General features: G+C 43.8%; 1 protein-coding gene across 2 annotated transcripts in view; it reads left to right on the top strand.

The window, feature by feature from the left end:
* Positions 1–22,889, top strand: part of U2AF1L4 (U2 small nuclear RNA auxiliary factor 1 like 4) — a 131,810-nt gene extending 108,921 nt beyond the window's left edge. For both annotated transcript variants that reach the window (XM_030213645.1, XM_030213644.1), the window contains exons 5-8: positions 8,119–8,217; positions 20,567–20,700; positions 20,897–20,992; positions 21,552–22,889. In XM_030213645.1, the coding sequence (XP_030069505.1) occupies positions 8,119–8,217; positions 20,567–20,700; positions 20,897–20,992; positions 21,552–21,663 (441 nt within the window). In that variant the 3' untranslated portion in view covers positions 21,664–22,889. The remainder of the gene's footprint in view (positions 1–8,118; positions 8,218–20,566; positions 20,701–20,896; positions 20,993–21,551) is intronic.
* The last annotated feature ends 667 nt before the right edge of the window (positions 22,890–23,556 follow it).

Here is a 23,556-nt window from a genome sequence, read left to right as displayed (position 1 = left end):
AAATGACAGATACAAATCAAGGTAAGGTATACACAAAAAGTAGCACATATGAGTTTATCTTGTTGGGCAGACTGGATGGACCGTGCAGGTCTTTTTCTGCCGTCATCTACTATGTTACTATGTTAATACTGCCCTTCCATAGGACCAGCACATAATCAATATATCTCTTCCAATGTCTGACTTCAAGGAATTGAATTTATTTACTGGGATTTATTAACTGCCTTTATGAAGAGATTCACCCAAGGTGATGTACAGCAGGTACAGTTTAACATGTTATAATTTTGTTAACAGCATAACAATATTAAAATGACCAAGTATAAACATAAATATAATAAATGAGGTAAACTTGAAAATAGCAGATTAGAACCTAATAATAGGACTACCAAGGAACAGGATGAAAAATACATTTACATCACTGAAATTCAAATTACAAAGATATAATACGATGTCGGCATAATACCAGTGAAATATCTAATAAGCACTCATTAGCACATTCAATAACATAGCTATGATACTAATGCTTTTCTACAATACAACTTACCATAGAACTGAGGAGCTAAGTCAGATATATAGAATGTGAGCAGTGCTTCAGCAAATGGTGACAAATTTAGTTTTATTCAAAAATGTATTACATTCAACATCAATGGAAAAATTTATATATTAAACCAGTTGCTGTAATTCTATCAGTTTACAATGAGAGACCATGTAGTAGTCTAATTGCTCTGAGTTGATCAGGTGTTTTGAATGAACAGTTTAAAAATCTTTGCGTACACCAATATCTTGAAACATTCTCTGAAGTTTAGAAGTGTATTCAAACCCACATGCTTGCTGTAAAAGTACAAATAGCTTAAGTTTGGAATCATGTAACTCCAAAAACTTGTACTCAAGGCCACATAAAAGATGCCTTATCAGGGGCCACCGTTGCCCCCATGGCTGTACCCTTTATTTGTTTGTAGAATCATCCTTGGAAGCAAAAATAATTTCCTTCACAGCTATTAGCCATCTGTACTATAGATAGAGTTGGAATCTTAGAATCATCTGACCTGTCTTATAAAACATCTGTAATAATATCAAGGGTTGTTCCTGGGGTATGTTGGTGTACAGAGCTTCCAAATCAAAGGTAACCAAAACAATGTCTGTTAAATTCCCATCAGATTTGTTCAGTATGTTAATTACATGAGAGGAGTCCCAAGGGAAGATTTAACTTGAATGAATGGCCTCAAAAAAGTGTCCAAAAAGCCAAGAGAGTTTTGAGAATAGAACCAATTGCAGACACTATTGGCCACCCTGGTGGGTTGTTTAAAGTCTTGTGTAGTTTGGTACCATATATATTGTAGGTAAAACCGGATGGTCCATTGTGAGGAAGTCCTTTTCTTTTTGTGTCAGAAAACTTGAATCAAAGCCAAATTGACCCAAAAGTTGATCTCTGTTTTCAAATCTTCCATGGGCTGTTTATCAAGTAGACAATAAAAAGTAGTACGTGATACTTCTCTTATTACACATTGGTGTAAGGCTAAAATCAAAGGGTCAGTCAGACCTAGTGGTACCCATTTAGACTTCTGTCTTATCAAAGAAGCGTCATTATTGTGTAAGATCTGTAACATCGAAAAGGTAGTATATGCCATTTTGTTCACATGCAATTTGATATATGTAGGAAAGACAGTAAGAAAAGTCAGGGCTAGGATTATAGAACACAGGAGTAACAGTAGGAGGGGTAATACCAGTGCACATTTGGTACAGCATTGCATCGATCTGGCCCATACCTTTTCTGATTTGAGATTTACAGTATTGAAGACTGCTGAATTAGGTTGCTGTGGAGGTAATGTCAATACACTGTTGCTGAGATACGAACAGCGATTTATCTTTGAGCTAGATACTGTTTCTTCAGCAGGATTGAATGCAGAGTTGGATCTATCTGTGTTTTTATGAACTGTATGTTTATATGCTTCATAACTGTCTTCAGTGTTGGGAACATTTTATTTTTAAGAGAAGATTGTAATGTTTTTATAATGTATGTTAACGAATAATAATTTTTTTATTAGATCTTTGTAGCATGTTCCATGAAGTAGTGCTGCAGATATATTCAATTCTTTGGATGACACCTCTTTGGATGGTGTAGTCCAAGACTTTCAGCTAGCTGGTTAGCTTTCTCCATAATCAGTGGACCACTGACAGGAAACTGTCTGCTCCTGACTCGAGAAAACCACCAAAAAAGAGCATCTTCTACCTCCTCAGCTTTTCCCTCCCGTTTTCGTTTCCGTTGTGGATTTCTATTGTTTTGCCAGTCTTCCAGAAGCTGATCTTTCTGCTTCAAGACAAGTGAAATTTGACTGGGATTGACACCATATTCTTTAGCAATAGATGCTTGACTTTGTTTTCTAATTTTTTAAGAACTTCTATTCGTTCAGCCAGTGTTAAAGTCTTACAGTTCCGCCACCATGACGACCCCGGTGTACACTCTAACAACATTCTTTCGCTTATTCTGCCTGTGGCAGTTAAAGAGGCAGTAAATTTGAAATGTCTGTTGTCACGCGCCAATTGGCTTCCATATTCTATGCGTGCGCGCTTATGCGGAGTGTTTCCTGCAGAGGAGCAGTCTTAAACCATGCATATAAGCGAATCTTGCACTTATCAGTGGTGCACTTAAATGGAGTGCACTGTATATATATATATGTAATGAATGCATTTATATGTATTTTTATATATATATATATATATAATGTGTGTGTGTGTGTATATAATGTGTGTGTATGTGTATATAATGTGTGTGTGTGTATATAATGTGTGTGTGTCTATATATATATATATATATATATATATATACATATATATATATATATATTGTGTGCGTATATATATATATATGTGTGTGTCTATATATATATATATATATATATATATATATTATCTACTTTAATAAAACTCACCCTCAATGTTCTGAGGACACTGACGTCAGTGAAGCCAAGCCCTGACTTCCTTCAAAAAGGTTCGAAGGTTCGTGGTGGTGAAGCCACCAAATCGCTCCGGGCCCCATCCTCGAGGGCGGAGCAATGGGCAGAACAACGAACAGGTTGGCAGGGAAGGTGGGAAATTGCTCCGGGCCCCACCCTCGCGTCAAACGTCATGACGTTGGGGGCGGAGCAATGGCAGAACAACGAAGGGGTTGGCCAGGGAGGGGGGGGGGGTTCCCGACGAAAACCTTGCTAGCGCCCGTTTCATTTGCTCTGAAACGGGCCTCTTTTACTAGTCTACTAGTAAAAAAGGCCCGTTTCTGACACAAATGAAACGGGCGCTAGCAAGGTTATATTGATTAGTTGTTTTTTGTTAACCAAATATTTAATATTAAAGTATTGTAATGAGATGGAGTAATAGTGAAGGGTATATAATGAGGAAGGAGGAGGCCCTATGTAGGACCACAGGGGCGGTCCTTTTTGACAGAGTGTTTGTGTGTGTGAGAGTGTGTGTAAGACAGAGAGACAGACTGTGTGAGTCCGAGAGTGTGTGTGTGTGAGAGTGATACAGAGGGATTGAAAGAGTGTGTGTGTGTGATAGAGACTGTGTGTGTGTGTGACAGAGAGATACAGAGAGTGTGTGTGTGGAACTGAGTTCCATGACCCCTTCCTTCCCTTGCTCTCCTTCCATCTGATGTGAGAGAGTGTGTGTGCAGGACCACAGGGGCGGTCATTGTGACAGAGTGTTTGTGTGAGTGAGAGTGTGTGTAAGACAGAGAGACAGACTGTGTGAATCATACAGTGAGTGTGTGTGAAAGTGAGACAGAGGGATTGAAAGTGTGTGTGTGTGATAGAGACTGTGAGTGTGTGTAAGACAGAGAGACAGACTGTGTGAATCATACAGTGAGTGTGTGTGAGAGTGAAACAGAGGGATTGAAAGAGTGTGTGTGTGTGTGTGTGTGTTTGTGTGACAGAGAGATACAGAGAGAGAGTGTGTGTGTGTGTGGACCACAGGGGCGGTCACTGTGACAGAGTGTTTGTGTGAGTAAGACAGAGAGACAGACTGTGTGAGACCGATAGTGAGTGTGTGTGAAGAAAAGAGATTACTGACTGAGGTATTTCAGAAATGAAATGCTTGGAAAAGAATTGTCAATACTCCTTTCAAGTAATTAAATGTTTGTAAGCATATGGTAAAAGGCAAGAAAGCTTTCAAAAATGTTGTTTTGTGAACTGCAGGTTAAGTGCAAAAGCAGTGCTGAAAGTGCTTTACCATGCACAGTACTTCTCAAGGAAGCAGAACCGCAGCAAAGTGAATTTGAAGTGGAAAACTAAAAAGCCAACCAAACCCTCAGTATTTTTGATGTTAACATGGGAAATACACATTGAATGTAAAAGAAATATGTGTTTTCTGTCCCGTGTCCCCCCTCAGAAGCACAATGGTACCATGTCAGCGACTGCAGCCCGTAACCCTTTTATTGCCACATCAACGTTAACACTTCAGGAGCGAGCTTGCTTGGCTGGTTTGCTTGCTGTTGGAAGAGGGGAGGAGGAGTTGCATCTTTTAGGATCATGTTAAGCGTTTCCCAATCTGCTACGGGGAAGCTGTGTCATTTGTACCCTGCCTCGCGAAAACAATTCTTCAGAGCACAGAGTAGTAGTCAGCCCCAAGCGCAGGAGCACCAACAATAAGACCATCGCTGATTGGCTGCAAAATCTCTTCCTGGTTGCTAGGAAAAGGAGTGGGTGATTTGTTGCTGTCAGGGTGATTCCTTGCTTGCTGTCATAACTTAAAGGAGGCGGATGTTCGTTCTCGTGCGTTGCCTGTAGATGTAAAGTGAGATGCATAGGGGAGGGGTTTCAAGTGTACAGCGCTGCGTACGTGTAGTAGCGTTGTAGAAATGATAAGTAGTAGTTGTGGTATCGGAAGGGGGGTTGTGGGTGAGCTGTAGGAATTTGAACTCTGACACTGGGATGGAAAGGAGGCGGATCTTTGTGCTCGTGCGTTGCCTGTAGATGAGAAATGAGATCCATGGGTGGAGTTGAGGAATTTGAACTGTGACCCTGGAAAGGAAAGGAGGCGGATCTTTGTGTTTGCGCGTTGCCTGTAGTTGTAAAATGAGATGCATTGTGGGGGGGAGTTTTGTTTTGTGTTTGTATCGGAAGGGGGGGTGCTGAGTTGCATGAATTCCTAGGCAGGGGGAGGAGTAGCGTGTTTCCCTACTCCTCCCCCTTTCCTTGGTTTTTTGTGGAGCAGCTGTGCTGGCGACGTCATCCTTGGCTTCACCCAACTCAGCCAATCAGACGTGCGACACGGTCTGTGAGTGTCATTGCACCGCCCACGAGGTCATCACGTTTGACGTGTGGGCGGGGCAGACAGTCATGGATGAAAAATTGATCTCTGGCGCCTCACATTTAGAACGTTGGAAAAGTGAGGCTTCAGAATGTTGGTGGTGCGTTTATATAGAGAGATATGTAAAAGGCACCACCAACATTCTAAATGAAGCCTCCAGCCGGAAGTGTGAAGGGGGAGAGATATCCGGTTTCCCCATGAGTGTCTGCCCCGCCCTCGCTCTCTCTGTAACACAAACAGTGAAGGAAAACACAGCAAAGCAGGAAATCAAATCGCTCTCTCTGTAACAGTGAAGGACTCAGAGGGGGGAGGGGAGAGAGGGCAGAAGCCCTCACTATCTCTGTAACACAAACACAGCACAGCAGGAAACTTAACACTGAAGGACTCTACTCCGAGGGGGGAGGGGACAGAGAGCAGAGGGGAAGGGAGAGAGGGCAGAGGCCAGGGACACACACACTCCCACATGCACATAGAAGAAAACCTTGCTAGCCCCCGTTTCATTTGCATCAGAAACGGGGCTTTTTTACTAGTATTTATATAAATTTGGGATCATTTTAATAGATTTTAGAATATTATTTTATATATGTTTTATTCATTATGATTTCTGTATTTTGCCAGACCCCTGATGCAGACATATAGTCGCCAAAACATGGCCCGTGTTGGGTCTTCTTAATAAAGAACTTTCCATTGTCCTCCTGGAGGTCCATTTGTGGGTTGCTGTTTTGTTTTTTTTTTTGTTTTTTTTTACTTTGGTTTGTTGATGTACTTTGAACCGTCTCTTTCATTCTCATGCTGTCATACAGCCTGGCATCCATTTGCCGATTTTTATATTCAGAGGGGAGGGAGGGGGATAGCAGCCACTGGTGGATTAATGAGGTTGCCTTAATCCTTCCAGTGGACAATTGCTCAATGAGAGCAACTTTCTGTAACCTGGATGTGCCACGTACCAGGTTTAAATAACAATGTCTATCTTTTCAGATATGAGTGTCTCTTCCTCTTCTGTGATCAGGGCTGGACATCCATACTTTAGCTCCTCCCTATTCCAGCGAGATATGTCCCCTTGCCAAGTGGACGTACTGCAGTGTTAGACATCCATATCCTGGCTTTACTTAATTGGGATTTGGATGTTAATGCAGTATGGACATCCAAACGACTGGTAGCGCTATAGAAGTGATTTATAGTAATAGTAGTAGTTTTCAGACATCCAAAACAAGAATAGAGCTTCTAAAATAACCACCATATTGTAATATCAGAAGTTCTGTTCTGAGCTTAGTGAAGCTGTTCATTTTTTATTGGCTCCCCATTGCCAGATTGCAGCCACATTGTGAGATGCATATGTTCAGAGCAGGGGCGTATCTGCGTGGGGCCACAGGGGCCTGGGCCCCGCAGATTTCGCCCTGGCCCCCCTCTGCTTACTTTTGCTGGCGCCGAGGTCCGACCCGCAATCTCCGTTTTTCGTCTTCCTCCGTGGCCATGCTTCCAGGAAGTAACGCTGCAGTGCTGATTCGTTGAATCCAGTTCGGCGTCTGACGTCAGACGTCGAACTGGATTCAACGAATCAGCACTGCAGCGTTACTTCCTGGAAGCATGGCCACGGAGGAAGACGAAAAACGGAGATTGCGGGTCGGACCTCGGCGCCAGCAAAAGTAAGCAGCGGGGGAGGGTTGACGGCGGGGAGGGGGTGGAGAGAGGCGGCGGGGGGGGGGGAGGGAGGCAGGCAAAAATGTGCCCCCCCTCTCTGGCTGTGGCCCCCCCTACCGCCGGATTCCAGATACGCCCCTGGTTCAGAGAGACACCTGATCAGTTTGTTACTATACATAAAAATGTGGATTCTGCTTACTGTACACAGAAGTGGTATTTAATGTGGATATCTTAGAGCTGCTATCCTATAGTATTTTAAATTAATTCTAGTCAGTTCCCCCCGGCTTCATTATGTCTTTTGCGCTGAGAGGAGGCGAGAAGGGTTATACAGAATAATGAGGCTTGAAGAATTCATACAGTGGAGTTTTTCCAACCCATGGGTTATGGACAGCGTCTTATATAGGGCATAATGACTGCTCCAACGGAGAGTCGGTGGGTGCCTGGGGGGGGAGGGGTGGAGTCGCTGGGTGGCTGCGGGGGGGGGCAGGGGACAGAGGAGAATTGTGTGGCAATGACGGTCCGGGCAGGCGGGTTGGGCGTTTGTTTCAGATCGTTGATTGGCTCCTCGGTCTTGTGACGTTGCAGGACAGTGAGAGCCAGTGAAACGATGAACTACAGACTTATGAACCGTACACGGCCACAGTGACACGGAGTCAGCTTCAGAACATTGGAGGTGCTTTTATTATATAGGATATTACAGCTGTTATCCATTCTATGTTATTTTGTAAACCTGTTATATTATGTAAGCCGCAATGAACCTGCTAATAAGTGGGAAAATGCGGGGTATAAGTGTTACAAATAAATATTCTGCATGCATTCCTACCTCTTTTAAAGAAAGCCACATACAGTGGAAGTTTTCTTTGATGACAGTAGCGGGATCAGCAGGTATGTGCTGAACATCTTGGAATGTGCAGGACTTGCTTTTTTCCTTTTTTAAGGATATCTAATTTGTATGGGCACACATTTGGCCTCATTACTGTTCTCCATACAAGTGTGCCGTGACTCTTCTTGAGGTAACCGTCTTTCCACCCTCCACACCCTCAAAAGTCAGCAGTGTAGTAATGGTGTTTGTTCATCTGTGGTCAGACTGCAGATGCCTGAAGAAAATTCCTTAATTGGTAGTTAGAACTTTCATGGGTCAGAATGGGTTTCTAACATGATATCTTATGCACACAGGAAGTTTTTACAGAGCTCCAGCAGAAGTATGGTGAGATTGAAGAGATGAATATCTGTGATAATCTTGGTGATCACCTGGTGGGCAATGTCTATGTTAAGGTAATGCTCTATCATTTCTTTGTCCCATCTATTCCCCTTTTTTAAAATAATGTATGCATGTATTTCTCTGAGGACAAGCAGGCTCCATCTTCTTACGTGTGGGTCGTCGTCCGCGACGGCCCAGGAGACCGGAATTTTTAGAAGCTTTAAGAGTGCTCGCCCACGCGGGCATGAAAGCACCGCGCATGCGCGAGCCACTTCCCACTTGCGACTTGAGCGTGACTGAACTAGTTCTTTTTCATCTGCTTCGTGAGAGAGTGGTGTTTTTCAGCTGCTCCTGATTGTTTTGGCCCAGGAGAACATTTTTTGCGTTTATCGCGCCTTTTTCTGTTCTCTTTCTTCTTTTTTAGTTAGGTTCTTTAGCTAAAATTAAAAAAAAAAAAGTTTTTTCCCTTATTTTTATTATTATTTTTTTTTAAGAGTTTTCTCAATTTGTTAGTTTCCTTTCTTTTTCATTGCGGCCGCCCTTAGGCTGCTCGGCCGCGTCTTTTTTCCTTCTTTTCGCGCCTTCTGTCTCGCTGCACCCTACGCCTGGAATAAACTTCCTGAGCCCCTACGTCTTGCCCCATCCTTGGCCACCTTTAAATCTAGACTGAAAGCCCACCTCTTTAACATTGCTTTTGACTTGTAACCACTTGTAACCACTCACCTCCACCTACCCTCCTCTCCTCCTTCCTGTACACATTAATTGATTTGATTTGCTTACTTTATTTTTTGTCTATTAGATTGTAAGCTCTTTGAGCAGGGACTGTCTTTCTTCTATGTTTGTGCAGCGCTGCGTACGCCTTGTAGCGCTATAGAAATGCTAAATAGTAGTAGTAGTAGTAGTACTGTGCTTTTGGTAGTGTAGTGGCATTCTGAAAATGATGCCGAGGCCTGATAAGCTGTGGTTGATTTCACTGCATCACTCCCAGGAACCAGTTCCCTAATCGGGGCTTAGTAATCAGTTCTTTTCCTAGTTTTCCAATATAGTCATACAAAAATACCTTACTGCCACTCCCACAATGGCAAGGACTAAGGAGAGAGATGACCAGAGATAAGCAGCAGGTTCTAATCTGCTGAGAGTTTCTTCGTTACAGAGCATTTAAACTAGCCTTTAACCCTGTCCTCCTCCTCCCTGTCACAAGTCCAGGCAGTTTTACAGACATGAGTGGTTCGTGCCTGTGAGCGGATGAAAATGTGCTTTCTTAAGGCAGAGTATATGTTTGTCAGTAAAGAAACAATTCATTGCTTTAATTAATATAATCCAGTCAGCATAAGTCTCTTAGCTTTCACTGGAACAATTCTAAGTATATTTTTACTCTCATTCTTATGTTATTTTAAAAGGCTATTTTAAATGGAGGAAAAGACTTCAGTAAAACGGTTACCTCTATGATTTAAAGGCTGAACTGTGATTACCATCGTCTATCTCAAAAACCTCCTCTTTAATTTCACAATTTTTTAACATTTTTCTTATATACCCCTCTTTATCTCAGAAAATGAGGGAAAGTGCCAGGGGAATCCGGACACGTTAACCTACACTCTGATAATTATACTGAGGGGAGAGGTAGAGGGACGCCATGAAGTTAAAAGTTGGTTTAAGAGGATAGAGGGGAGGGAGGTGGGGGTGGGAGGAAGGGGATATAGTTTTGGAAAAGGTAAGATTCTATGTAAATTGAAGGGTTACATGCAATAATAGCTTGGAAAAGTTTCGTTTGAAGAAAAATATTCAGAAGTCTCGTCTGTAAACATTGTTGGGACTTAAATGAGGTAATAAAACAGAGCAAAACACGAGACACAATTATTGGAGTTTAATATGGAAGTTTATGGGTTAAGATAGAATTATCTATTATCAGACTTCTATTCTATAACAAAAAATTGCTAGTAATGCGTCTTCATTCATAACAATAGTTAATACATAAATGTTAAATACAGAATAGGGTTTGGGGGGAGGGAGGGATAAGTGTTATATTTAAAAATTTGATGGCTGTACGTAATGCTGCATGTTTGAAGTGCTATTCCACTGAGTTCTGTACAATTGTTTTGAGACTGCTATGTTCAGGTGGATTTGTACTTTTGGAGTTGTCATCAATAAAACTGTTGAAAGTATACCCCTCTTTATTCAGAAAACAGCATAAAAATAACAACTTATCTTCACTGGGCTGAACTGTATAGAGTTTCTCCAATTCACTTGATAAGCTTCTTCCGGAATTGCCCTTCAACTTTTGCCGTTGCTAATCTCTTAACAGGAGCTGCCAACACTTCCCTGTTCGGCAGCTCCTGTTAGAGATTAGCAGTAGATGACAGCAGATAAAGTTTACCTTTGTGGTCCATCCAGTCTGCCCAACAAGATAAACTCATAAGATATGATATGTATACTTGATCTTGATTTGTCCTGCCATTTTCAGAGCACAGTCCATAGAAGTCTTCCCGGCGCTGGCCTTGTTGATGTAGTGTATCTAGATTTTCAGAAAGCTTTTGATAAAGTTCATCATAAGAGACTACTGAGAAAATTAAAGAGTCATGGGATAGGAGGCAAGGTTCTGGTGTAGATTAGGAATTGGTTATTGGACAGAAAACAGTTAAATGATCATTTCAGTGAAGGAGAATGAACTTTGGAGTGCCACAGGGGTCTGTACTGGGACCAGTGCTATTTAATATATTTATAAATGATATGGAAATCAGAACGATGAGTGAGGTGATCAAATTTGCAGATACAAAACTATTCAAGGTTGTTAAAACATATGCAGACTGTGAAATATTGCAGGAAGGCCTTAGGAAATTGGAAGGCTAGGCGTCCAAATGGCAGATGAAATTTAATGTGGACTAATGCAAAGTGATGCACATTGGAAAGAATAATCCAAATCATAGTTACCTGATTCTAGGGTTCACCTTGGGGGTCAGCACTCAAGAAAAAAGATCTGGGTGTCGTTGTAGATAATACGCAGAAATCCTCTGCTCAGTGTGTAGCGGCGGCCAAAAAAACAAACAGGATGCTAGGAATTATTAGGAAAGGGATGGTGAATAAGACCGAAAATATTATAATGCCTTTGTGTCACTCCATGGTGCATCCACACTTTGAATATTGCATTCAGTTCTGGTTGCCGTATCTCATAAAAGATATAGCGGAATTAGAAAAGGTTCAAAGAAGAGCGACCAAAATGATAAAGGGGATGGAACTCCTCTCATATGAGGAAAGGCTAAAGAGGTTAGGGCTCTTCAGCTTGGAAAAGAGACGGATGAGGGGAGATATGATTGATGTCTACAAAATCCTGAATGGTGTAGAACGAGTAGAAGTAAATCAATTTTTCACTTGTTCCAAAAGTACAAAGACTAGGGGACACTCAAGGAAGTTACATGGAAATACTTTAAAAACAAATAGGAGGAAATATTTTTTCACTGAGCGAATAGTTAAGCTCTGGAATTCTTTGCCGGAGGATGTGGTAACAGCAGTTAGCGTATCTGGGTTTAAAAAAGGTTTGGACAAATGCCTGAGGAAAAGTCCGTAGTCTGCTATTGAGACAGACATAGGAAGCAACTGCTTGCCCTGGGATTTGTAATATGGAGTGTTGCCATGATTTGGGTTTTTGCCAGGTACTTGTGACCTGGCTTGGCCACTGTTTGGAAAACAGGATACTGGGCTACATGGACCATTGGTCTGACCCAATATAGCTACTCATTATGTTTCGGAAGCTGAATCTGTTCAGCCACGATCAGGGCACAGTCAGTAGAAGTCTGCCCAGCACTGGCTTTCCTTCCCAGTGTGCTGCCATCTAATCACTTCTAAGCTTGTTTGGTTCCATGCCTTCTATACAGGATTCCTTTGTTATCCCACACATTTCTGAATTCTGTTACCATTTTCATCTCCGTTTCACTTGGCTCCTGAAGAAGCTAATAAAGTGAAATGGAGAAACTCCGTAGAGCTCAGCCCAATGAAGCTAAGTTATTTTTATGCTGTTTTTTGAATAAAGAGGGGTTTATAAAAAATATTTTAAAAAAGTTTTAAAGAATTGTGAAATTAAGGAGGTGGAGGTTTTTGAGACTGAGGATGGTAATCATACAGGCAGCTGTTTTACTGAAGTGTTTTCCTCCATTTAAAATAGTCATTTACAATAACAGAAGAATGAGAGTAAAAATATACTTAGAATTGTGCCAGTGAGGGGTCACGTGATGCTGTAGGCGACGGTGGACGTGGGTCTCATCGTTGGCTCTGGAACCCGCTCCTAACCCGAGTTTGATGTCGGACTGCAATCCCCCAAGTATCAAAATATAAAGCGGTAGGGGTGCAGGAGCGCATGGACAAATTTCTGAGACAAACAAAGATGTCGGCAGCCGCAAAAACAACTAAGAGAAAAGACGACAGACTCCGCGGAGCGGAAAACAAAATGGCACCGACATCATCGTCTGCCTCGTCGCCCCAGACGCCCGCGTATTCTCTGGTGTTAGAGCTCACAGATGCAGTGCTGCAAGCACTGGACTCGCGCTTCACCAAATTATCTGAGCAAATCACTGGGATTACTGCACTCACCTCTGAATTGACACGCCGCACAGGTGAATTGGAAACGCGGGTGTCGGAGGTGGAAGATGTCCAGAATGAGCACGCGGAAAGCATTGCAAAACTGGAGCGGGCGACCAGGGAGTACCAAGAAAAATTGGACGATTTGGAAAACCGTGCAAGAAGGGAAAACCTGCGGTTTGTAGGGTTCCCGGAAACACTGGCTGATGGAGATATAAAAGCTACACTAGAAACATGGCTACAAGCACGGTTCCCAGAGGCTAACGAGGGCGGCGGAATCCATCTGGACAGAGCGCATAGAATAGGCCAGAAACAAGCGAGGGATACTAGGCCAAGAGTGATCATCGCAAAATTTCATCGGTATGCGCAGAAAGCAGCAGTACTTCGATCATATAAAAACAACAAGGAAGATGCAAAGTTTGAAGGCGGTGCCATAAAAATATTCCAAGACTACTCAGCAACTCTGGCAACGCGGCGCCAAGCCTTCACGCAGGCCTGCACTCGCTTAGTGGAAAAGAAACAAAGATTTATACTTCAATATCCAGCAACTTTGAGGATTCAAACGGGTAATGGATGGCAATCTTTCACAACAGCAGAGGCCGCCCTGGGTTGGATAAATTCTGCAGAAGGAGGATCGTGACTTGTTTGATTGAAACCTAGAGGTGGCTAAAAGCATAAGGGGAATGCAGTCGGCAGAAGACAATACCTTGGACTATGGCAGTTGCAAAGGACAAAACCCTGTAAAGTTCCAAATGTCAGATAAGTAAAAATAGAATGTTAAAAGGTTTATTAATGTTAACGGGAACAAGGGAGAATCAATATAAAGATTTTGGGGGAGGGGCGGGGTACCGGGAGCATCAAACGGACCTGCGTGTGCGATGTCAAACACGCTAGAAAAGGTAAAGCAAGAAGGAAGGGATTTAAGGACAGGGGGGTGGTTAGAGAGAGGGGAGGGAAGGGAGGGACAATCTATGCCAGGTTTCATGGGGTATTATATAACCTCTAAAGGATACAGAGTCAAACACAAGGTGGACATCAAGCTAGAAGGTGAAGGGTCTAGGCTGGGAGACCCAGAGCCTTGGAAGTGGGTAAGGGTTTGCCCTCGCCCCTATGCTTATAAAGGTAATGGCTAGACCAACAAAGGTACGCCTGGTATCCTGGAATGTGTCGGGGATAACCTCCCCAATAAAAAGATCTAAATATTGGCCCATCTAAAGAAACATAGCGCGACAATAGCGTGCTTGCAAGAAACCAAGCTTACAGATATAGAACATCAAAAATTAAAACAACAATGGGTGGGAGATTGTTACTACTCATCAGCAGGGGGCCGCAGAGGGGGAGTGGCAATACTTATAAAACGAGGCATCCCCGGCATATCCAGGCTAGTAGAAAAAGATAAAGAGGGAAGATACATATTGATACACTTAAATTACTTAGGGCAAGAGTACTACATATGTGGAATTTATGGGCCAAACACAAGGGATCCAAAATTCTTACACACTTTGGTACAATTAGGACTCAAATATGACACAGCCCCTTGGATACTAATGGGTGACTTTAATCAAGTCCTGGATCCCAGTATGGATCGATCAGTGGCGATGGCCTGGGGAGTGATGCGAAGGGGTAAGGGAATGGACTACCTATGTAAAATGTTGGATCTAGTGGACCCCTGGCGCCTTCTGCACCCGACACAACGAGATTACACACATCTCTCCAAAGTGCACCGATCCTGGTCATGGATAGACTATATACTGGTGGCTACCAAACTATTCCCAACAGTGCTTGAAGCAGAGGTGGGCTCGATGGCAATATCTGACCATACGTTAATTTGGGTGGAGCTAACAATGGGATCACCGGTAGAACAATATAGACGCTGGAGATTCCCAGCTTATCTGTCAAACAACCCAGAATTTCGTGCGTTCTTAGAGAAGAAATGGGAAATGTATACAGATACAAACAAACAACACCAAGATACGCCAGGGCTGTTTTGGGAAGCTTCAAAGGCAGTTATCCGGAGGGATATCATTGGCTATGTAGCAGGCAGAAACAAAAAAATAGCACGGGGAATCATACAGCTAGAACGTCAATATACACATTCAAAAAGAAAACACCAACAAAACCCAACTAGGGCCCACTACGAGCAAATGATGGCAGACCTGGCGGGCCTTAACTCCTTAATCCATGAAAGAACGCAAAAGTACCTGACACATAGATGATTTCAGTATTATAAATTTGGGAACTGGAGCGGGAAATTGCTAGCAAGAATGGCACGGGTATGGGCTGGGCAGACCTTCGTTCACACATTAAAGGCCACAGATGGTACTAGAAAGCATAAGCCAGTAGAAATATTACAGCTATTCCAGGACTATTTCACTGGGATATACAAAGCAGAACCAGAGGCGGAGGGCACAGTGATCCGAGATTATTTGGAGGACTCAGGGATGCCACAGCTCCTGCCGGAAATGAGAACCCAACTGAACGCCCCGCTAAGTCTGCAGGAAGTGAAAAAGGTAATCGTAGCCCTTTCAGGGGGAACAAGCCCAGGGATAGACGGGTTTTCATCAGAATATTACAAAATGATGGCCCATAGAGTATTGATACCCCTAACAGAATATTTGAAGAGGCCATAGAACAAGGAAGACTATTCCCCAAAACAAATGAAGCGCTTATAACCCTGCTGCCTAAACCAGGGAAATCCCAGGAAGATCTGGAAGCATATAGACCAATTTCCCTACTAAATGTAGATCTTAAAATACTAGCTAGAGTACTTGCAGACCGTTTGGCACTACACCTACCACATGTCATAGCAGATCACCAAGTGGGCTTCGTGAGGGGACGACACCCAGGCCGCAATGTCCGTAGAGCATTGTTGTCATTGGCGCATAGCCAGGCTGTTGGAGACTCATTATTACTGGCAAGTTTAGATGCAGCCAAAGCCTTTGATAAAGTGAGATGGGGATACTTGTTTGAAGTGCTAAAATATATGGGCATGGAAGGATGGTACCTCAAAGCAGTGTCTGCCCTTTATGCAGAACCAACAGCATATATAGTGGTAAATGGCATGGCAACTGCAGCATTTCCAGTACAAAGGGTCACAAGGCAGGGATGTCCCCTGTCACCTCTACTTTTTTTTACTATATATAGAACCTTTCCTACGTACGGTGGGGAAGAATGCTGAAATTGCAGGGGTGGCAATTCCGGGGTTACCAACTAAAATATTAGCCTTCGCTGATGATATACTGCTCACACTGACAGACCCACAAAACTCTCTACCTAATCTATTAGAAGCAGTGGAGGAATTTAGTTACCTTTCAGGCTTTGTATTAAACAAACAAAAATCGGTAGCACTACCGAACAAACGAGAAATAAAAGCACAATGGCCGGGGCCATTCCCACTACAATGGAGCACAGATAAAATCAAATATTTGGGAGTATACCTTTCCCCGCACCTAGATCAAATACATAAAATCAACTTAGAGCCTTTGCGAGAGATGACAAAAACAACTCTATTAATGTGGCAAAAGCTGGCCTTATCGCTCTTCGGTAGAATTGCAATCTACAATATGATTATAGTGCCAAAGTGGACATATGTAGTGCAAGTGTTGTCACTATTCTTAACACGTAAAGATGAACTAGATCTTTATAAACTGCTCAAACAGTTTCTATGGAATGGGAAACGAGCTTGAGTCAATATGCAACAAACATATCTGACAAGAGCCAAGGGAGGTTTGGGAGCTCTCAGTGTCAAATGGATATCGGTGGCAGGATGCATGCGGCACATAGCAGATTGGTTTAGAGGGACAACACATTTTACATACCCAGAAGCAGAGTGTAGGATGCTAGGAGAGGTGCATTTTAGCTATTGGCTACACGCGGGACCCAATAAAGTAACAGCACCAACACATATCAAACCATTGCTCCTTCCCCTTCAGAGGGCATGGGTATGGTTAGGTAAACTCCTGGGCCTCGATGGGAAAGTCTCACCTTTTCTGCCGATTGGAGGCAACATGGATTTCCCAGTGGGAAGCTCCTCTCTAACATTTTGTAAATGGAGGGCGGCAGGCATTTTCTTCTTATTTCAGGTCTTGCGGAAGGATGGAACATTGAGGTCCCAGGAGGAAATGCGAGACTGTCAGGGGATGGGGATAAGAGATTTTTTGGCATATGAACAACTGAAACATTATATAAGATCTCTCCCTGGGCCATCGCTACAGTCTAAAGTGCGAGAACAAATGACAGAGGTTTATGACTTGGAGGCCCAGAAATCAGTACCATTGAAGTATTACCACTTACAGATAAGAGAAGCTATGTCAACAGTACACTATCAAAAACTGACAGAATTGGGAAAGGGAACTGGGTTGTAGCCTAGGGAATAATGTGATACAGGCCTGTTTGCAGTCATGTTACAAGAAGTTTGAGGCTAGTGAAATACAGGAAACACAATATAAATTCCTGATGCGACTCTACATATCACCACACAGGGCATTTAAGGCAACATTGAGGCCGCAGGATGACTGCTCAAAGTGTAAGGGGCGAGGAGCACACTTAGGCCATATGTTTTGGCACTGCCCACCAGTACTGAAATTTTGGTCCCAAATGTGTATGCATGTATCAAAGATGTGGACGATTCAATGGAAAAGCCATCCAAGGCTATTATTTGAGGAATTTATAAATCAAGGGCCCAGTAGGGCTGGCCTTCGACATTTCCAGAGGCGATCAGTGATGATGGGGAAAAAGACAATACTTAAACTGTGGTTGCAAGAGGAAGAGCCTTCTGTCCAACTTTGGAGAGCATATATGATCTCACTCAGTGCAATGGAAAGAAAGGAGGCGCCAGACTTAGCGACACCAAAAGGCGAATTGTATCTGCAATGCTGGATGCCCTTTTTGAACACGCTAACACCACGAGCACGCAGTAGAGTGCTCAATGGATAATAAATAACGAGTAGAAACCTGGTGTAGGGGGAGGGGAAAGGGGAAGGGAGGGAAGGGATGGGGGGAATTTAAAAAATAAAAAATGTATGATGATGGCTGTAAAGCGAAGAGAATCAATATTATGGTTTGTGGAATTAGAAACTATAATGTGAATTTGTATTATGCTGGTTGGTGTTATACTTTTGTCATCAGTAAAAATATTATAAAAAAAAAAAAGAATTGTGCCAGTGAAAGGTAAGAGACTTACGTTGATTAGTTTAATAGTGATAGTGAGTACAGTTCTATCAGCCAAATAAGTACGAGTTTAGTTAATATATTACCGTATTGTGGTTTTGGATCCAAAAAGTAGGTTCTTAGAAGATAATGACTGTATTGCTAGATGAAACTCTGCTGGAGAAAATCATCAGTTAAATATAGGCCTAGTCTGTGTATTTTACTGCTGTTCCAGACGTGAACTGGGTGTAGATTCTTTGTAATATAGATTTGTAGAGAGAAGGGGATTCTATGGTGATAATCGGTTACATTTTCTGAGAGATATATTTGAGGGTTTGTGTTTTGCGTGTTCTATATATACACAACCAGACGAGCTGGGTTATGGAGAGTTTTCCAGAACAGATTTAGGAGGTCCTTTTGTTGGCCGTTTAGGCTTTTAGAAGGGGAAGGGGAGAAACTACAGCCTATTGATGAAAGCTAGTACAAACTCACTTATACTACTCGCAGCTTTCTACCAGTGCTTGCTTTTCTTCTCTGTTCCTCCCTCCCATTTCTGGAGTATCAGGGGTTATGTCAGTAATTGTTTCAGCACTTGCCTGCTTGTGTCTTATCTTGCCTGCCTAAGATTAGAAAGGAGCGGGGCATGACAGATTTATCTGAAATCCTAATTGCCGCTAATCAGATTACTGCAGCAAAGTTAAGACTGGTTAACAGTGTGCTTACTCTATTTTGTCTCCATCCTGTATGGTTGATCTCTAGAGTCAAGAGGCAATAAAGAAATCATAGTTTGAAACTCCAGGCAGTAAACTGAGGGAGATACCAACAGCACTTTGGGGTAGATGCATCAAGCAAACGTAAAAAAATCAAAATCGTTAAAGGCCCTAACGATTTTTTAAAAACGAAGAATGCACCAAAAAAAAGTCACACATGCTCAGATCGGTATAGAAACGTACAATGTATCAAAGAATCACAATACACATCGTTAATCGGCCCCCAAATCATGCGCAGAGCAGCCAAGCGTTATGTTAGCTGCTCTGCGCATGCCACAAACAGTCAAAACACAGTCAAATCACAAGCACATGGCTCCCAAATCAAAACAAAAATAAAAAAAAAAGGGTCGGGAGGGGGCAAGGGCGCTCATCAGGAGCGTCCTGTACGGACGGCCTTGCCCCCCCCCCCCCCCCCCCCCGCTGCTCCCCACTTTCCGCCGCTCCCCCCACCCCGAAAAGCAAAATTCAAGCAGCCCCTGCCCCCCTCCCTTCCTCACTACTCTCTCACCTCAGCTCCGCCTCCCGACATCCTCTGTCCTGTGCCCCGCCCCCTTTTGGGGTCGTCGCCGCCATTCCCCTCCTCCATCGGGCCCCCCTCCCTCTTACCGGGCCCGTGCAGCGCCTCTCTCCTCTGTCCAAAGGCGCTGCACGGGCAAGAAGAAAGCTGATGCCTGCCTTCGCCCAGCTTCGATGGCGCGTCTTTCTCCTGCTGGGCCCGCCCCTGTCTGACGTCAGTAACCTACGTAGGTTACCGACGTCAGACAGGGGCGGGCCCAGCAGGAGAAAGACGCGCCATCGAAGCTGGGCGAAGGCAGGCATCAGCTTTCTTCTTGCCCGTGCAGCGCCTTCGGACAGAGGAGAGAGGCGCTGCACGGGCCCGGTAAGAGGGAGGGGGGCCCGATGGAGGAGGGGAATGGCGGCGACGACCCCAAAAGGGGGCGGGGCACAGGACGGAGGATGTCGGGAGGCGGAGCTGAGGTGAGAGAGTAGTGAGGAAGGGAGGGGGGCAGGGGCTGCTTGAATTTTGCTTTTTCGGGGTAGGGGGAGCGGCGGAAAGTGGGGAGCAGCGGGGGGGGGGGGGGCAAGGCCGTCCGTACAGGACGCTCCTGATGAGCGCCCTTGCCCCCTCCCGACCCTTTTTTTTTATTTATTTATTTATGTGTTTTCTGACGTCCTTTGGACCAATCACAGCGCTTTTAGCTCTGCTAATGCGCTGGGATTGGCTCAAAGTTTGTTTATTTTTTCACTTAATGATTTTTCCTGGCACAGAGCTGTCCTAACGAGTGGTCCAGACCTCTCGTTAGATTTCCTGCCTTTTTTCTGCGTAAAGGCAATCGGAAAAGGTTAGTGCATGTCGTTTCAATGGGGTTTTCACACTAATTGCTCATCTCCATTCCGTTTTCGTTAGCTGCTGGCTTCCTCGGTAAAAGCCCTTTGATGCATGCAACGGATCAAATTTTCCTCGTTGGAGAGTCATTAAAGGCTCATTTAGCTTTAGTGCATCTGCCCCTTTGTGCTTTAGAACTCCATAGTGAGATTTATGATGCTACTCTGGCTACATCCATCATCTCTTGCTACCCTTAATGTGAATGGGAAGAACCCAGATTTTAAGGAAAACCACACTTTGCTGGGACCTCCTATCTCGAGATGAATACATTCTGTTATAAAGGAATTTTTCTTTTTCAGGGACCCTAAAACTAAATAGGGAGAGAGATTCTTGCTCTAAATGACTTCTTAAATCAAATAGTGTTCACTTAAAACTTTCTGAGGAGGATTATTTCCAAATCTTTTCTGTTTCTGGATGTGATCTTCTCCAGTGGCTGTATGGTCTCACTTTGATCTCCCCCTGTCCATTTGAAAGTCCCTCATCCCCCCCCCCCCCCCCCCAACCAATGCTGATTTACCGACAGTTGGCCTTGGTTCTCTTTCTTCCTAGTTCCGGCGTGAGGAAGATGCAGAGAGAGCCTTGGCTGAGCTGAACAACCGCTGGTTTAATGGACAAGCCATTACTGCTGAGCTGTCACCAGTAACTGACTTCCGGGAGTCCTGCTGCCGGCAATATGAGATGGGGTAAGATTGTCCCCTGCTTTACATTGTTCTCCTTTTTTCCCCCTCATATTCCTACAGGGAGTACCCTCTTGTTTTAGTCTTCATCTCCTTGTGTCTGTCAGGGAGCCATCTTTGTCTTATCTCTGGCCGTTCTAGCCTTGAGCCTGTGCAGGGAATACCCCCAGCCTTACTGTTTCCTCTGCCTTTGTGTCTACAGGGAATGTACCCGTGGAGGGTTTTGTAACTTCATGCACCTGAAGCCTATTTCTAGTGCCCTCCGCAGACAGTTATATGGACGCAATCGACGTGCACGGTAAGATCTAAGCATAGGCTGTTGCTATAATCTGATTATTTTGACTTCTTTTGCTAAGTATTATGCTATTGTATTGTTCCTAAATGTGAACCACATTGAATCCTTTCTTTTGGGAAGGAAAGTAGTATATAAGCCTAAAATTGAAGTCTGGAGTAGGTGATGTTTTGGCCAGAAAGACCCAAAAGAGGAAGTTCCTTCATGTCAAGTTTCAGTCACAGAGCTTAGGATTGGGACTGAGGCTTGATTTAGTAAGCTTTTTCCCATAAAGAATGGGAAAAAAAGCTTTAGTAAAACCAGGCCCAAGGGTGACTTATACAAGGTCATATAGGCTGGAGATGAGACAGGCAGTATGCCAGCACACTTATACCATACTTTCCTGTGGCTGTACTCTGTAACTTGAGCATGCAGTGTCCTTGCTGCACACCCTTATACTTGCTTCTTGTTCCCTCTTCTCACTGACTCTGTCCTCAGTATCTTGTGGTGCTGACTTCTCTGGACAGTCTTATGACAGCTGCCACCTTTATATTGAAATTGAATTGCTTCATTTTTCTTTCTCCAGCGGATCCCCACCTCGCTCTCCGAAGCGCCCCAGGTCTCAGGACAGGTACCGCCCCAGTGACCGGAATCGCAGGAGGTCACGCTCCCCAGGATATCGCCACGGACGCTTCTGAGAATGAGCCACCCTTCCCTTCCCTTGTCGCGTCCCCCCTCCCTGGCAGTCCTTGCTGAAGAGGAGATGGTGTGCTGTTTCCTTCCTTTCTTCCCCAGAAGTGGGATGATAGACAGCTGGGGATGGGCCATGGACATTGAGGAGGAGCTGTGGTGAGGAGGATCACCTTTGCTTATAGGTGGCTTTATACTTGTGGAGGATGAAAGTACTGTGAAAAGAGCAGGCTTCCCCTAAGTAAGGTGGTTCATTAAAGGTTGCTTGCATTAAACTTTGGAGGAGTACAGTGACATGTACCTCCCCACAGCTCTTCCTCATCTTTGTAATTCTGGTAGTTGCCAGGTGCTGGAGGCAGTGGGCAGAGAGAAGTTTTCTGGAGCCCTTTGATGCCAGTTGTAATGACTGTGGTACATCTTATGAAGAAAGGGGTTGGAATGAAATAATGGTAATTGTTCCCATATGGGTGGAGATGATGTACTGGGGCTGCATAATAGAAACCAGGTGCTGAGACTGAGAGATCCTGAACCACTTTTGACTTAACAGCCACCACCAGGACAGATAGTTAGAATGTCTTGAGGTCCCACACCACTTTTTCTCTCCCAAGGCTGATCCTTATCACTTCATGAAGACCAAGCTTGGACTTGCTCATCTGTGACACCTTTTATTGGACCAATGAACAAAGTCTCCTAAGATAGTTCTGTGTAGGAGTTTTACAGACTGCTTCAATAACAGGTGTCACAATCTGCCAGGAATCTACTTCTCTCCAGGACCCAGGTGCCTGCACAGCATTAGCCTAAGAAATCTGCTTCTTGGAGAATATCTGTAGTTAACCTTGTCCTCCTTCCACATTTTGACCCTGCTTTTGTTTTCTCTTGGTTTCAAGCAGTTGACTACCACAACAAGATTTTCATTTGAGCTGAGCCAAGTGCTTACAGGAAAGCTTGCACCCTTTTATCCTATTTTGGGCCCACTCAAAGGCTTTGCTTTCCTGGAGCTCCAGAGCTCAACTATATTAACAAGGGCCCCATTGTTTCCCTCAAGAGCTGCCATTTCCTCCTCTTAATTTTCCAGCCCACTTTGTGATGTCCAGAATTCTTTTTTATGTTTTACTTTTTTTTTCTATCTGAAAATAAACTTTGAAAAGAAAATACAGTCTCTTTGCTCTATTCTCCAAGAGAAAAGACACTTGACATGTTCAGTTTAGATGATGTTGCTTATGAAGGATTTTTTTTTTTTTTTTTTTGCTGCTGCTTCTAAGTCTTTCACAAGTCACAAAAAAAAAAATGGTCCTAGGCATTTTTTCCATTCCTCTTTATCTCGGAAAACTCTTCACACCGATAAGAACTGCTTGTGCACTGTGTAAAGAGGACATGATAGTGGAGTGGTGTCTAACCACAGCCTTCGCCAGGTTGGGTTTTCAGGATTTCCCCAGTGAATATGCATGAGATATATTTGTATACAGTACAGACAGTGCACATTCATTGGGGAAATCCTGAAAACCCAACTGGATTGTGGCTCCTGTGGACCAAGGTTGGACAGCGATAGTGCATACTGAGTAAGTAGACCTGCTTGGTGCTGGGGCTGCAATAGTATGACCTGTGTTAGGAAGGCCTGCCTGGTGATGATATGATAGTTTGATGACTGATGTGCTTCGGTAACTTATTCCACCACATAGCAACTTGGTAAGACATTGTTCTAATTTAGTGCAGGGGAGACCTGTCTGCTGCTGGGTTTGCAGTAGTGGGTGCTGTGTAAGGGAGACAGGCCGGGTGCAGGAGTTGCAAGAGTGCACTATGTAGGGGAGATCTTCCTGGTGCTGTATCTGTGATAGTATGAACTATGTTAGGTTATCCTGCCTGATGCTATTTAAAGGGGAGACCTGCTTAATCTGGTAATA

The sequence above is a fragment of the Microcaecilia unicolor genome, chromosome 8 (genome assembly GCF_901765095.1).
Source record: "Microcaecilia unicolor chromosome 8, aMicUni1.1, whole genome shotgun sequence".
Classification (NCBI taxonomy): domain Eukaryota; kingdom Metazoa; phylum Chordata; class Amphibia; order Gymnophiona; family Siphonopidae; genus Microcaecilia; species Microcaecilia unicolor.
The sequence above is the reverse complement of the archived record's forward strand: the minus strand, read 5'-3'. Positions and strand labels throughout refer to the sequence as shown.